This window comes from Myotis myotis, unplaced genomic scaffold (genome assembly GCF_014108235.1).
Source record: "Myotis myotis isolate mMyoMyo1 unplaced genomic scaffold, mMyoMyo1.p scaffold_m19_p_32, whole genome shotgun sequence".
Taxonomy (NCBI): domain Eukaryota; kingdom Metazoa; phylum Chordata; class Mammalia; order Chiroptera; family Vespertilionidae; genus Myotis; species Myotis myotis.
Window position 1 is genome coordinate 1,104,415 of NW_023416338.1, and position 16,119 is coordinate 1,120,533.

At 41.5% G+C, this 16,119-nt stretch overlaps 1 protein-coding gene and 1 pseudogene across 1 annotated transcript; both read left to right on the forward strand.

Annotated features, from left to right (window-relative positions):
* Positions 1-2,964: 2,964 nt before the first annotated feature.
* LOC118652555 lies at positions 2,965-3,812 on the forward strand (annotated as a pseudogene).
* Positions 3,813-14,895: 11,083 nt separating this feature from the next.
* On the forward strand, positions 14,896-15,855 carry LOC118652607 (olfactory receptor 7A10-like). The gene has a single exon (XM_036302599.1). It carries the CDS (start codon positions 14,902-14,904, stop codon positions 15,853-15,855), a length of 954 nt encoding a protein of 317 aa, XP_036158492.1. The 5' UTR covers positions 14,896-14,901.
* The last annotated feature ends 264 nt before the right edge of the window (positions 15,856-16,119 follow it).

A 16,119-nucleotide genomic window follows, 5' to 3' on the forward strand; every position in this document is an offset into this window, starting at 1 on the left:
CATGAGGCTGCATATATTTGGGGTTTTGTACTCGTTTACTTTCTATATTGCTCAGTTCGTGGAAATTCCTGTCCCACACTCACCCTAATTCTGCAGTGGTCATTTTTCCATACTTGGAATGAGAAATTCTGCCATGCACTTGGGGAGTATAAATTGAGGACTGACCATCTTCTAGCCAAAGAGTGTAGTGTGCTGAGAGCCAATACTTTTTACAGTTCAGTGATAGAGAAATTAAGGCCACACAGTGTACCTTAAGTTTAATGACACAAAAGCATCATAGTTCACAACAGTTTACATCTGTATAATGAGGACTTCACTGTCCCAGCTAAGGGGGTGGAATATCTCCAAATAGTTTTAAATTTTCTTCTTTACTTCATGTGGGATTTCAAAGTAAATTGCCCTCACCCAAGAAACATAATGAATAGAGAGACTTAAACTCAGCTCTGTCAAACATATTTTACTGATTAAATTACTCCATGAGATTTCCATTGCTGCTGTAAAATATTCCTGCAGTCGTTGTTGAAAGTGAACATATACAGGTCTAGGTGCCAGAAGCCTGAAATGAGTCTCATATCAAGATGTGTGCAGGACTGGGTTCCTTCTAGGGGAGAATCTGTTTTCTTCCCAATTCCAGTTTGCATTGCTGACCACCGGCATCCCTTTACTCGGGGCCCTTCCTCCTTCATCAAAACCAACAGTGTAGCCCTAGCTGGTTTGGCTCAGTGGATGGAGCATCGGCCTGCGGACTCAGGGGTCCCAGGTTCAATTCTGGTCGGGGGCATGTACCTTGGTTGCCGGCACATCCCCAGTGGGGAGTGTGCAGGAGGCAGCTGATCGATGTTTCTCTCTCGTCGATGTTTCTGACTCTCTATCCCTCTCCTTTCCTCTCTGTAAAATAATCAATAAAATATATTTAAAAAAAAAACAAACACAATAGTGTAGCCCTAGCTGGTTTGGCTCAGTGGATTGAGCGTCAGCCTGTGGACTGAAGGTTTGATTCCAGTCAAGGGCACAGGCTGGGGCTGTTGGCTCAATTCCTAGTAAGGGGCATGCAGGAGGCATCCAATCAATGATTCTCTCTCATCAATGATGTTTCTATATCTCTCTCCCTCTCCCTGCCTCTCTGAAACCAATAAAAATATATTTAAAACAAAAAATAAGCCAATAGTGTACATTTTCATCTTGCCTCCCCTTTTGCATCTAGGGGACCATTGTGTTTACCTTAGTTCCACCTGGATGATCCAGGCTCATCTTCTATTTTAAAGTCAGTCAATTAGCGCCCTCGCTGGTTTGGCTCAGTGGATAGACCTTCAGCCGGTGGACGAAGGGTCCCGGATCGGTTTCAGTCAAGAGCACATGCCCGCATGTGCTGAGGAGTGGGAGCGCCAGGGAGAGGTCAATGTGGGGAAAAGGAGACATAAGTAATACTTTAAACAATAAAGAATTAAAGAAAAAAGAAAGAGCAAATGCCTGGGTTGTGAGTTCATTCCCAAGTGGGGGCGTGCAGGAGGCAGCTGATCAGTGATTGTCTCTCATCATTGATCTTCTAGCTCTCTCTCCCTCTCCCTTCCTCTCTGAAACCAATAAAAAAATATATTTTAAAAATAAAATAAAGTCAGCCATTTAACAACCCTGTTCCATCTGCTACCCTAATTTTCCTTGCTATAAAAAAATAACATATTTAAAACTACTGGGGATTAGGATGTGGACATCTTTTAGAGGTTCTTATTCTACCTGCTAAAAATCATTTTTCAGTATTATTTTGTGTCACTCAAGGGCCCTTATACAAAGGAAACAAATATTTAATCATAGCCTCTAGAATGAGTGAATAACTATTCCTTTAAAACTCCATGCAAAGACAATACTTGGGTCATAAGACCTAAAACTACCTGCAGCTAACTCTGACACAGAACCACAGCCTTTCTACTCAGAGAGTGGTCCTCAGGCCAGGACCTGCAGCATCACACCACCAGGGAGCTCGTTGGAAATGCACTCTGAAGCCTCCAGACCTGCTGCATCGAATTCTGCATTTGAGCCAGAATCCTGGGGACTTCATGGGAACATTGAAATTGGAGAAGTGCTGATCTAAACTAAGTTTTCTCACCTTTTACCATTGACATTTGGGGAGGGATAATAATTGAAGGGGGTGCTTTTTTGTGAATTGTACCTATTTAGTGATATCCCTTCAGACATGCCAGACACCCTCAGGGCAAAATCATTTCTTGTTGAGATCAATTGACTAAAATTATACTCAAGGCCCATCACATACTCTGATATTAACTTTGAGCAAGTCACTAAACCCCGTCAGCTCATCCCTAGGGCTTTAATCTTCCTCCCTCTCTTGAGTTCTGTGCTCAAATGTCATTTTGTTTGAAGATCTTGCCTAAATACCCATAAAAGGTAGAATGCCCTCGTCACTTTCTCCTCTAGACCTGCTCTCGTTTTCTTCATATGCTCTCTCACCATTTGTAATGTTATATTTATATATTTCTATTATTTGCTTATATATTCTTGCCCCAGATTGAGTTGTAGGCACTTTTGTTCTTCAGCGTCCTCTACTCACACCCCAGACAGTACTGAAACCATGGTCAGCACTCAGTCCATATTCCTGAAATGCATGGAAAAGTTCTCATTAAAACTGTAGTATACCTGACATCTTAGGGAAAAAAAATTTGATTGGGACAAATATTCCTACTCTGAAATGACACAGGAAGGTCCTAGATGGAACCAAATCCAGACCAAAATACTGAAACTATTTCCTAACTGCAGGAGACACACTGTAGCATTAGAGCCATGTGAGCAATACCAGATTGTGTGAAAAGTTCTCATGCTCTTTTCTTCTTTCTTGGAAGTCACCCCCACCTCATGGAACCAGGGAATCTTACAAGAGCGTCAGAATTTCTTCTCCTGGGTTTTTCAGAGGAACCAGAACTGCAGCCCCTCATATTTGGGCTTTTCCTCTCCATGTACCTGGTCACAGTGTTGGGAAACCTGCTCATCATCCTGGCCTTCACCTCAGACTCCCACCTCCACACACCCATGTACTTCTTTCTCTCCAACCTGTCCTTGGTAGACATCTCTGTCACCTCCACAACCATCCCAAAGATGTTGGTGAACATCCAGACACAGAGCAAAGCCATACCTACAAAGGCTGCATCACCCAGACTTATTTTTTCTCACTCTTTGTAGTGTTGGATGACTTGCTCTTGACTGTGATGGCTTATGATCGCTTCGTGGCCATCTGTCACCCCCTGCACTACACAGTCATCATGAACCCCCGGCTCTGTGGACTGCTGGTTCTGGTGTCCTGGATCACAAGTGCCCTGCATTCCTTGTTACAAAGCTTAATGGTGTTGCGACTAACCTTCTGTACAGACTTGGAAATCCCCCACTTTTTCTGTGAACTCAATCAGATAGTCCAACTTGCCTGTTCTGACAACTTTCTTAATAACATGGTGATGTATTTTGCAGCTGTTTTCCTGGGTGGTGGTCCCTTTGTTTGTATCATTTACTCTTACTCTAAGATAGTGTCCTCCATACGTGCAATCCCATCAGCTCAGGGGAAGTATAAGGCATTTTCTACGTGTGCGTCTCACCTCTCAGTTGTCTCCTTATTTTATGGAACAAGCCTAGGAGTGTACTTTAGCTCTGCTGCTGCCCAAAGTTCACACTCAAGTGCAGCAGCCTCAGTGTTGTACACGGTGGTCACACCCATGCTGAACCCCTTCATCTACACTCTCAGAAACAAAGACATAAAAGGGGCCCTGAAACGATTCTTTGGAATGGCAGCCATAATAAAACAGCTGTGCTGAGTCTGAAAAACTGCACTTGATCTCATGGCTTCAAGACTAAAATCCAGAAATAAGATCCTTTGATCAGATTGTGTTTGTAAAACTTGCTTCTTTTATTTGTTTCCTCGAATTTCCTCTTGTTTTAGTTCAACTTCTCTATACAACTTAAGTAAGCATTTCATTGCACTTTCTGCTACGTCTATTATACAGAGAGTCGTTCCCTTTCTCATTTGTTCTAACCTAACAGCTGTTTCCAACCTTGATCAGAATGCAAGTTCCAGTTTATTTCATGGACAACATGGATTTCTGAAGATTAATTTATTCTCAAATAATATACATCATTGTAAGGAAATTGTTCTTATTTTATAGATAGAATAGTCATAAGTTCTATTATTCATGTGGGACAAACTTTGCTTGGTTACTCACACTATTTATATAATTTCATTCCAGGAAAATCTGACACCTCAATTTTATCTTTTATGTTTCTCATTCTTTATACACCAGTACTTTCACTGCTCTTCCTGATAATGTTGACTTTATCCTTGTTCCTCATGAGTCTCAGCCTATTGATGGTAAACTATAGGCTGAAAATGCCTGGGCACTGGCCTTGGGCTCTGCTACTGGTTCCTCAGACCACAGTCAATGTTGTGGCTGGATGGGCTCTTGTGTTATTAAAATTGCAACAATCATGAGGCAGCTATGAAATCACAAGGTTTATTACTCACAGGTCCTGGAGGATACACAGCATCCTAAGGGCCACATCAGAAGATCTCAGAATGGGGGAAGGGAGGAAGACGGGAGAGAAATAGAGAGAGAAAATAGGTTGAGTTGGGAGGGGAGACCTCAGTGCTTCTTTAGTAGCCTTGTCATAAAGCTGGCAATATGATCATTTGAGACTAGCAGCCCCTTGCAGGAATTCATGCACCAGTCGGGTCCCTTGGCCTGGCCTGCAGGATTGGGGCAACACCAGCTCTCTGACATCCTCCAACGGGTCCTGGATTGTGAGAGAGTGCAGGTCAGGCCGAGAGACCCCACCAATGCATGACCAGGGTCAGGGAGGGATGCAGCAGGTTGGTCAGCTGGTGGGGGATGGTGGGAGGACTCCAGGGCATGTCCGGTTCATCTTGCTCAGTCCCAATTGGCCAGACCCCAGCAGCAAGCTAACCTACCAGTTGAAGCATCTGCCCCCTGGTGGTCAGTGCATGTCATAGTGAGCAGTTGCTCGGCCCTAGCATATCATTAGCTTATTTCACTTTCATTGGTGAATGGATGACTGGACACTTAGCATATTAGGCTTTTATTATATAGGATAGACGTCTTTGAAACAGATGCCTCATACATCAAAAGTTTCATGTTAGGTATTTACACTAATATCATGCTACTAAGATTTATAACTAATCTCCACATTTTATTATCTTATTCAACTCAGTGTCCAGAATACCTACAATAATACCTGGGAACATTGATTATCAAGTATATATGTCCCAGTGACTTCTATATGGATATGAGGCAGGAAAGAAAGAAACCAAAGTCCCACTTCTGGGCCTGATCAAAGAGAAAACAGTTTATGGCAGGAAACCCCCTGCAGGGGTTAGAGGTCACAACAACAAGGACTGACCAGAACTAGATCATTCCAAGATGGAAGAAAATTGGCCAAAGACCGACCCCAAAGCTCATTATACCATCATTACAATGAAAACTGACACCACAAATAGAAAGGTGGCCAAGGGGGACGAACTCCATGACACTTCCAGAACAGCCCTGTTTGGAACAAGGCTCCCTCCCACCCAAAAGCCAGAGTCAGAATTTGGTGTCACAGCACCTGGAGACCACCCCCCACCTTCCACCTTGAACACACATAAAATCCCAGGAACTAACTGACCACCTGCGCAACTCACTCTCGAGTTGGTCCGCTCATATGGGTACGTTTTTTCTACAGTGGCACCCACGCCTGTGCCTCTTTCTTTGTCTCTACCTGAATAAAACTTGCTTTATTCTCACTTTGATTCATCTTGAAAACTTTCCCGGATGAGTCAAGGATCTGAAGGTCACCCAACACTCAAAAGTTCCAGATTGTGCTGGGGCAGGGCCCGCCCCCAGCAGAGAAGTGGTCCAGTGACACATACATACATGAGAGGTACGGAGACAAAGGGGAAATGAGGTATATGTGACATTCTGAGCTAAAGACGAGGTATTGGAGATACTACCCTTTCCCCATTGTATACTCTTGGCTCCTTCTTCCTAAATTAATGACGGTATGTGCATGGGTTTATTTCTGGGTTCTCTGTTCTGTTTCACAGATCTATGAGTCTGTTTTAATGCCAGTACTGTACTGCTTTAATTACTAAGTTTTTTATGTAGTTTGAAACCTGTGAGCATGATGCCTCTAGGCTAGTTTTGCTTTTTCAAGATTGCTTTGGCTATTCAGGATCTTTTGTAGTTCCTTACAAATTTAAGAATTGTTTGTTCTATTTCTGTGAAAAATGACATTGGAATTTTGATAGAGCTTGTATTGAATCTATGGATTGCTTTGAGTATTTTTTCATTCAATCTAGTAAATTTGAAGATCTAATTGGCTTTATTAAGTGATTCATGAGTCAGACAGCATCCCACCTAACAAGTAAGACAAATTTCTGAAGGGTTGTACAAAGGTAGAAAGTTTTTACAGAAAAAAAAGAATGGCATAAGGGAGCTATTAAAAATGGAAAAGAAAGGATTTGGAAGGGACTTGAATTCTTTTTTGGGGTGTGGGGGAGGGGAGATGAGAACAAGAGGGTTTTCTCATGCAGATTCCTTCTTCTTTCTACAGGGATGGAGAGGGCCCATGTGACAGATTACCTTACTGGTGCTTGACCAAAAGATTCCAAACTGGTTGATTAAAACTATATTTCTGGGATATGTAGACACTTCCATTAGATCCAGTATTAAATCTGGGTTTGTCATCCTGGACTTTTAGCATGAGTGATGCCAATATTAATTCTTCCTATCAGTTACCAGAGTATACCTTTCCATTTTTTGTGTCTTTTTTTCATATTTTTTTAAACATGTTTTTATTGATTTTAGAGAGGAAGGGAAAGGGAGAGAGAGAAACATCAATGAATGATGAGAGAGAATCATCCATCGGCTGCCTCCTGCTCTCCCCTATCCTCCTGGGGATTGAGCCCGCAACCCAGGCATATGCCCTTGACCTGAATTGAACTCAGGACCCTTTAGTCTGCAGTCCAACTCTCTATCCACTGAGCCAAACTGGCTAGGGCATTTTTTTGTGTCTTCTTCAATAACATTCAGCAATATGTTATAGTTTTCAATGTACAGGTCCTTCACTTCCTAAGTTATGTTTACTCCTAGTATTTTATTCTTTTTGATGCAGTTGTAAGTGGGATTAATTTTTTAATTTCTCTCTCTGGCAGTTTGTTATTAGACAACACATATTTCTGTAAATTGATTTTGTATCCCACAATGTTGCTGAATTCATTTCTTGGTTCTAACAAATTGTTTTTATTTTAAACTAGAGGCCCAGTGCACAAAATTCGTGAACTTGGTGGGGAGCAGTGGTTCCTTCAGCCCGGCCTGCACCCTCTTGCAGTCCGGGACCCCTTGGGGAATGTCCGACTGCCACGGAGGCAGGAGATGCTCACACCACCACCGCTGCACATGCCAGCCATGAGCCCAGCTTCTGGCTGAGCAGCACTCTCCCTGTGGGAGAGCTATGACCACCAGGGGAAGCTCCTGCATTAAGCATCTGCCCCCTGGTGGTCAGTGTGCATCATAGCAACCAGTCGTTCCACCTTTCGTTCAGCCAGTCGGTCAATTTGCATATTAGGCTTTTATTATATAGGATAACTTATTGGAGTAAATGAATTAAATAAACTGAATGTATTTAAAATGCAAACTTTTCTGAATTAAAGCAGCCATACAGAAATTAAGAGTATATGTAATTACCTTGATCCTCTGCTTCCTTATTTTTGGTGGTGATGTGAGATGATAAACTTAATTCAGTCAATTTTGTTAATAAATAAAATATTTGGAAATATTTTGTGAGTCTAAGAATACTTTCACAGGAATGGACTATATGTATGTGACATGTGCTACATTTTACATGATTTTCTTTCTAATAAACACACACATGTATATGTCCAACACAGACTCATTGAATTTTTCATCTTTCATTTTAAAGAGAACTTGAAAAAAAACTGAAGAAAATAGGAGCTAAAAGAACAAAAGATTGAATTAAAGTGAAATTAAAAGAAAGTAGAAATGTAGACACAAAGATTTAAAGTAGAATTGTTGAGGACAATGGCCACAGAGCTGGTGGAAGTTGCTCTCTTCTCCTCCTGGCCTGGACTTGGAATCACAACTAAATTATACAACAATCAACCTGAAGATCCCACTGAAAACAGCTGAACAAAAGTCTTACAACCAAATATTTGTAGAAGAAGCCACATCGAGACCAATGCCATCGTTCCTGGGCAAACACTCCCCTCCAATCTGCAACACCCTAGAGGACTGCACAAGCCCCATGCTCCCGGCCCCCCTGCCATCCTGTCTGAGCTCAAATCCCACAAAGGACTGTGTTGTCTGAGCCTGTACTAGGAATGGGGAAGCAGTGACCTTATTTCTAGAAACTCATATCAATGCAAAAGACAATTACTTAAATCTGAATAACAACCTTACCCTGTTTACTCTGCTTTTCCCAGTAACCACCTACATCTGACTCCCCTCCCTCACCACCTTTCTCTGTCTTCAGTTAATGATGGTGGTTAGGGTGGTATTTTCAGGAGTTACTTAATTTTCCTAGATCTCTCCCATATATATAGGAAGTATACATGTTCTTAAACTTTTGTTTTTTTTGTCCTGTCAATCTTTCTTTTATTACAAAGATGTGTAAGCCAAGAACCAAAAGGGAACAGGTTAAATTATTTTTCCTCCCCTACTATAGGGATCAGCTCTAGGGTTAAGCCTCTGACTGACCTGTGGCAGGGCCACAGACAAGTCCCAGCTTGGAGGGAAGAGCCCTCTTAGCTTAACTAAGCTTAACCTTATAGCCTTCCCTAGTTCCTTCCTAGGTAGCTAATGGGCTGTGGGAGGTGCAGCAAGTGCTGCCAAAACAAGGTGAAACTCACAAGAACATTGTAAACATGTTGACCACTACTGACCACTACCCTTATTTTGATCTGCCTATAGAATAAAGCCTCGGCTTTAAGACTGGGTATTTCAGTGTCCTCATCCAGGCACAGGAGATCCACTGAGCCTCAGCTGTACTCTATTGTCTGTCTTTTCTTTAATCCTCCACTGCCCCTCCTCAGGTTCACCAAAGCCTTTGCTGTGCTGGTGCGGCACACCCTACAGAACAACAGGTTATACCATATAGCCTAAGGGAGTAGAAGGCTATACCATCTAGGTTTGCATAAGTGCACTGTCTGATTCATACTCAATGACAAAATTGCCTATGGATGCATTTCTAAGAACATGTCCCTGTTTGTTAAGCAGTGCATGACTGTACATCTTTCATTCAAAATCTTAAGCAAACACAATTTTTGGTGAAGATGGCCTACAACTACCTATCCCTTACTCCACAACAGGACCAAAACTTTCTACTCAAAGAGTGGTCCTCAGACCAGCACCTGCAAAATCAGCATTTTTCCCGGAGATTTTGAGAAATGCAGATGCCCTGGGCCCACCAGCACCTCCTTAATCATTATCTGTGCTTGAACTAGAATTGTTGGTGATGCATATTGATAAATACTAACAGCAATTTAAGCAAACATAACCAGTCAGGAGGGTTTATGGGAGGAGCTAGCACTAATGGAATTTCTCACACTGTATGTAATCTTGAGGCCCCGACAGGAAGAACACTACGTTTATAAAACTCCATGGTCCTAATTTCCCTGTCTCTTCCATAAGTACCCCTCCATCTTGGCACACAGGCTAGAATGTTCATGTGGCTTGTCATGTCTGCATGCATGGGTTGCAATACTTTCTTTTTCCTGAATAAATCCTTTTGGTGATGAAACACCTAGTCAATGTTATTTTTTTAAGTCAATAATATGCACTGTGAAGTTGGAGAAGGGCTCATCTAGACTAGGAAATTTTACCTTCTAAATATGACATAACTATTTGTGTTGGGTATTGCAAGTATTTAGCAGCCTATGTTCAGATATTCCCTCATTGGGAACCACTGCACAGTTTGAGAACTGAAAGCATCATGACAGATTCTAATCAACACCTTACTCTGATTATAATGTTGGGTTGGTCACTAAACTTCTTCAAGCCCACTTCTGCAATGGAGAATGAAGGTCATAATTTTAGCACTTCAGAGAAAGCACTTTTATAAAATTTAAATCAAACAATGCATATAATGTACTAAACGCAGATTGTATAGCATAAAATTATATAACTGCCTCATAATTAACAAAGATCTTATAGTGTGGGACTCTTATCTGCTGATATAAGTATGAAATTTCCCATTGATCTAGCAAATGTGTCATGAAGTCAAGGAAGGTGGTGCACAAAGCTTTACATCAAAGTCACACAGTCCTCTTCCTTGTTGAAGAGAGAAACAGCAGTTTTCTGGAGGTATCATAGGTAGTGTCCCACAACAAGTCAGTACTTTGAAAATCCAAGGTTTTTAGACAAGTCAGTTTCCTCAGTCTTGGACTTTTGAGAAAAGGTAATTCAAAGTTGGGTAAGGTGTTGGGAGATGAGACCTCAAGAGGGTCATGGAGAAGGAGTAACAAAAACAGGATTCACTTAACTTCTAACCTGGTCCCTTGAGAACAAAGAATCAGCAGGAACATTTTCCATTCTGTTCAGACCAGTGTGTCCACAGGGAACCGGGTGCTCAGAGGTGGGAGCAACAATGCCAGCAGCATCTAATGAGCAGATAAAGGAGGAGTAATATCTCCTCTGCAGCAGACTCCCAACATGTGCAGCGTTAGGCTGGAACAGAACGTATTTGTTTATATTGGGGTCTTAAGTCTGACTCTGAGACTAATGCTTGACTCCTTCCTGCTCTTTTGTCTGAGACCAGAGCTTCAGTCTCCAACATTAACCATCCAGGGAGCAATTCAGACTTCTACAAGGAGCCCTTCCTTTCAGAGGCCCATCCAGGTGAGTCTGAGAGTGCAGCGGGTGCTGTGGGAAGATTCAGGGAATGCATCCCAGAATGTCTCCCTGAGGTAACCTGAGAGCCTAACCAGGCCAGCTCAGAGCTGAGAGACGACCACATCTGTGTGCTAGGTGGGCAAATATGTAGTTAATACATTTAGTATGCTAAATTAGTTTTCTCCTAAAAACATTGCTGCTGTTTGGAATATATATACACAGTTAGGAGAATGGATGAAAATGTATTAATTTTGTGTGGTCAATTCTATCAGTCTGTCATATTGTGTCTTATCCCATTACTTTTAAACATAAACTGTTCTACATTTTTCACCTTGGCAGAAACATTCTTTGCATTCAATTAATGATCTTTTCTATCCACTTTCAAAGCACAATCCATTTATGTTTACATAGGTAGAAATTACAACTGTAGATACTGCTTTCTCCACTGCCTTTTAAAAGTATATTTTTGTATTTTTATTTCCACATCCTTACCCAAGTATCTGAAATTGGAGACCTAAATTGATGTGATTAAAGTTTTGGGTTTATTTTGGCTTCTTTTCTTTTGTTTTACAATTTTATTCATGACAATATTTGAATACACAATATTTAACCATGTTTATTTTCCCTGCCATTTTTATATTATGACTAAGCCATACCTTAACATTTTTCTATATAAAAGCAAACACCTATAAAACCAAATAAATGAACAAAGTCAGTGACCTCCCTGCTCATTTGACCTCACATTATACAAAGAAGGCCCAGTACAATGAAATAGGTGTGCTATGACATCATATTCTCATGGATAAATATGTGAAGAAAGGGGATCAATTGTTGTGGCATAAGCAGGATTTTATAAAAAAAAAAAAAATGTTCTGGGATGATTTGTAAATTGACAAGAAACAGAACCAGGACTAGTGCCCACCCATCAGTTGTGTCACAAAAGAGATCAAAACTCAAACCCAAAAATAGCAAAGGAAAGATGTTACTGAGCCATATAAACGCCAGAGTGATCTAATAAACATGGACTAGGGGCAGGAATCACAATGAGATCAGAGGCGGGGAAGACGCTGTGATGAGGCCAGTGAAGCAGTGACGTTTCAGTGGATGTGTGGTCCCTTGAGTCAGAGGTAACTTCAGCACCCACACTGGCTCCCTCTTCTCTCTGCACCTGGCCCTCTGCTGGGCTCTTCACTATTATTTTCCCCTCAATATCAGGAAATGGCCTTTTAAGCAGTTCTTGCATTTATTGTGTTAAATTCCAGATTTGCTTCACTGTGTCCCAAAATAAGACATGCCTTTTACATTGTGATCCAGCATTTTACACACAGACACAGAACTACACACACACACACACACACACACACACACACACACACACACAGACATGCATGCATGCATGCATGAGTGAACAAAGGGAACCCTGAAATGATTTTATGTATATAACCTCACTGTGTATGACACACTCTAATACTTTCTTTTGTGCCTCCTTGATTCCAATCTATTTCATTCTTACAACTGTAATCTGACACCCTAATGCAGTGGCTCTCAACCTGTGGGTCGCGACCCCTTTGGGGGTCGAAGGACCCTTTCACAGGGGTCACCTAAGATTATCCCGCATATCAGATATTTACAATAAGATTCATACCAGTAGCAACATTACAGTTATGGAGTAGCAACGAAAATAATTTTATGGTTGGGTCACAACATAAGGAACTGTATTTAAAGGGCCAGAAGGTTGAGGACCACTGCAATGGGTCCCGATCTCAGAATATGGAGAACAGTCCTCAAGCATGTCCTCCACACCTAACTTCATAGAATACATGTTTATTCAGTCACACTAAACTAAATCTGAAGGGGGAGAATGAATTTCTATAACATGCTATATGCCTCAGGTACTCACAGTACAGCAAGGAACAAAGACATGGGATTAAATAAAAATCTCACCATGGGTGCCCTAACACTTAGATTAAGAGCATGAGAAAGTGACCTTTTCCTGTGCTAATGTTAGAAAAAGCAAAGGTTTATGAAGGAGAGGATCCAGTCTCTCTGAAAGAGGAGTTGGACTTTGGAGGATGGAGAGGTGGTAAAAAAATTCCAAAAGACAAGTGGGGACACCCCAAGCAGAGGAAAGTGAACCCATAAAGGCTCTGAGGCCTGAAGCTGTGGCATCAGGTGAAGCTGGAATCAAGTTTGATATTTAGGAGACCAGCGTGAGGGAGGCCAGGGCTCTGTGAGAGTGGAACTGGCTGAAAGTTCACGGAAACTTGAGCCTCGTGTTTGAAGCTACAGAATTTTGTCTTCTAACTCCAGTGAGGTATGACTAGGGGAGGAATTTTAATCAGAGAGTTCAAAGATCAGCATTAAAGTTCTCTCTGAGTCAATGTGTGCATTTGCCTATAGGAGTGCCCACCTGTTAGATAGGAGAGATGACAGGGAACTGAAATATGTCTATGGAATTGGAGAAGGAGGTGTTGGGAAGGATTAGAGACATTTGAGAGGAGGAAGAAAATAATCAGCCTCATCCCATCACAGTGAAGGTAACCATTCATTTACCAACAAGCAGGAAGTACACCAAGCTCTCTACATACAGTATATTGATTATCTGCCCACCATCATAGGCCAATGGATACTGCAATCTTCATCATCATGTGAGGAACTTAACAATTATTGGGCTGTAGCCCTAACTGGTTTGGGTCAATGAATAGAGCATTGATCTGAGACTGAAGGGTCCTGGGTTCAATTCTGGTCAAGGACACATTCCTGGGGTGCGGGCTGCATCCCCAGTAAGGGGTGTGCAGGAGGCAGCAACGATCAATGATTCTCTCTCATCATTGATATTTCTATCTCTCTCTCTCCTTCTCCTTTCCTCTCTGAAATCAATAAAAATACATTTTTTAGAAAAAGACAAAGAGAGAATCTTAAAAGCAGCAAGAGAAAAGCACTTAGTTACCTACAAGGGAGCACACATACAACTCTCAGCTGATTTCTCAACAGAAATGTTGCAGGCCAGAAGAAAGTAGTAAGAAATATTCAGTGATGAATATCAAGGACCTATAACCAAGATTACTCTACCCAGCCAAGTTACCATTCAGAATTAAAGGTCAGATAAAAAGCTTCACATACCGGAAAAAGCTAAAGGAGTTCATCACCACCAAACCAGTATTACATGAAATGTTGAGGGGTATTCTTTAAGAAGAAGAAGAAAAAGTGGAGGAGAAGGAATAAAGGAGGAGGGGGAGGGGGGAAGAGAAGAAGAAGAAGAAGAAGAAGAAGAAGAAGAAGAAGAAGAAGAAGAAGAAGAAGAAGGAGGAGGAGGAGGAGGAGGAGGAGGAGGAGGAGGAGGAGGGGAGGAGGATACCTGTCAATAATTGAAACTAAAAATCAAGATAAATGAACAAAAAATCTAATGAACAAAATAAACTGATGGGGGGAGGATGGGGGTTAATGGGGGGAATGAGGACACATTTGTAATTCCTTAACTAATAAAGAATTTAAAGATTTAAAAAATAAATAAATAAACTGATGAATAAAATACAACCAGAGGCATGGAAACATGGAATAAACTGATGAATCTCAGAGAGAAGGGGAAGAGTAGGAAAAAGATTAAGCAAAGAACTTATATGCATATATGCATTACCTATGGACACAGACAATAGGATGGTGAAGGCCTGCGGTGGAGTGGGAACTGGGTAAAGTGGGTAATGGAGTTGAAAAAGGGTGACATCTGTAATACTCTGAATAGTAACTATTTTAAAACAAACAAACAAACAAAAAACATATGTAATCCATGGCCACCTTGGAAAAAAGATTTGAGGAGAACAGAAATTCCTAATCAGAGATGTCATGGGTTAGGGTGTGCGTCTTAAAGGGGATGATATGTTCAAAAAAAAGATATTGATTACTTTACTGCAAAATATAACTATACCATTTCAACTATGTTAGCAATATCCATTTGCTTAAAACTTGATCATGCTATTTTTTCCTTCCTTTTAGTCACCTACACCACATGAGACAAGGCAATGATACCCCAATTTCAGGATTTCTTCTTCTGGGATTTTCAGAGGAACCAAAACTGCAGCCCCTCATATTTGGGCTTTTCCTCTCCATGTACCTGATCACTGTGTTGGGAAACCTGCTCATCATAGTGGCCGTCATCTCAGACTCCCACCTCCACACACCCATGTACTTCTTTCTCTCCAACCTGTCCTTGGTAGACATCTGTTTCACCTCCACCACCATCCCAAAGATGCTGGTGAACATCCTGACACAGAGCAAAGTCATCACCTATGCAGGATGCATCACCCAGATGTATTTTGTCATACTATTTGCAGTGTTGGATAACATCCTCTTGACCGTGATGGCCTATGACCGCTTTGTAGCCATTTGCCACCCCCTGCACTACATGGTCATCATGAACCCCCGGCTCTGTGGACTGCTGCTTCTGGTGTCCTGGATCATAAGTGGCCTGAATTCCTTGTTACAAAGCATAATGGTATCGCAGCTGTCCTTCTGTACAGACTTTGAAATCACTCACTTTTTTTGTGAAATCAAACAGGTGGTCCAACTTGCCTGTTCTGACACCTTTCTTAATAACATGGAGATGTATTTTATAACTGCACTACTGGGTGGGGGTCCAGTCGCTTGTATCCTTTACTCTTACACTAAGATAATGTCCTCCATATGTGGAATCTCATCAGCTCAAGGGAAGTATAAAGCATTTTCTACCTGTGCATCTCACCTCTCAGCTGTCTCCTTATTTTATGGTTCAGTCCTAGGAGTGTATCTCAGCTCTGCTGCTACCCAAAGCTCACACTCAAATGCAGCAGCCTCAGTGATGTACACTGTGGTCATACCCATGCTGAACCCCTTCATCTACAGTCTGAGAAACAAAGACATAAAGAGGGCCCTGAAAAGATTCTATGGGATGGCAGGTAGAAAAGGGACAATCATCCTGAGGTAGAAAAAGTGCTCCAAGACTCAAAACCGGAAATTGAGATTCTTTCATCAGATTGTAGTTTTCAGACTTGTTATTTCTATTCTGTCCTTGAATTTCCTTTGTTTGTTTCAACTCTTCTATACAATTTAAGTAACCATTTCATTCAACTTTCTGCTTTGTCTCTTACATAGACAGTTGTTCCCTTTGTCTTTTTACCTTCACAAAGTTCTTTCCAACCTTGATCAGAAATATTTGGAAGTTTTCATTTACTTCACTAGAAACATTGAC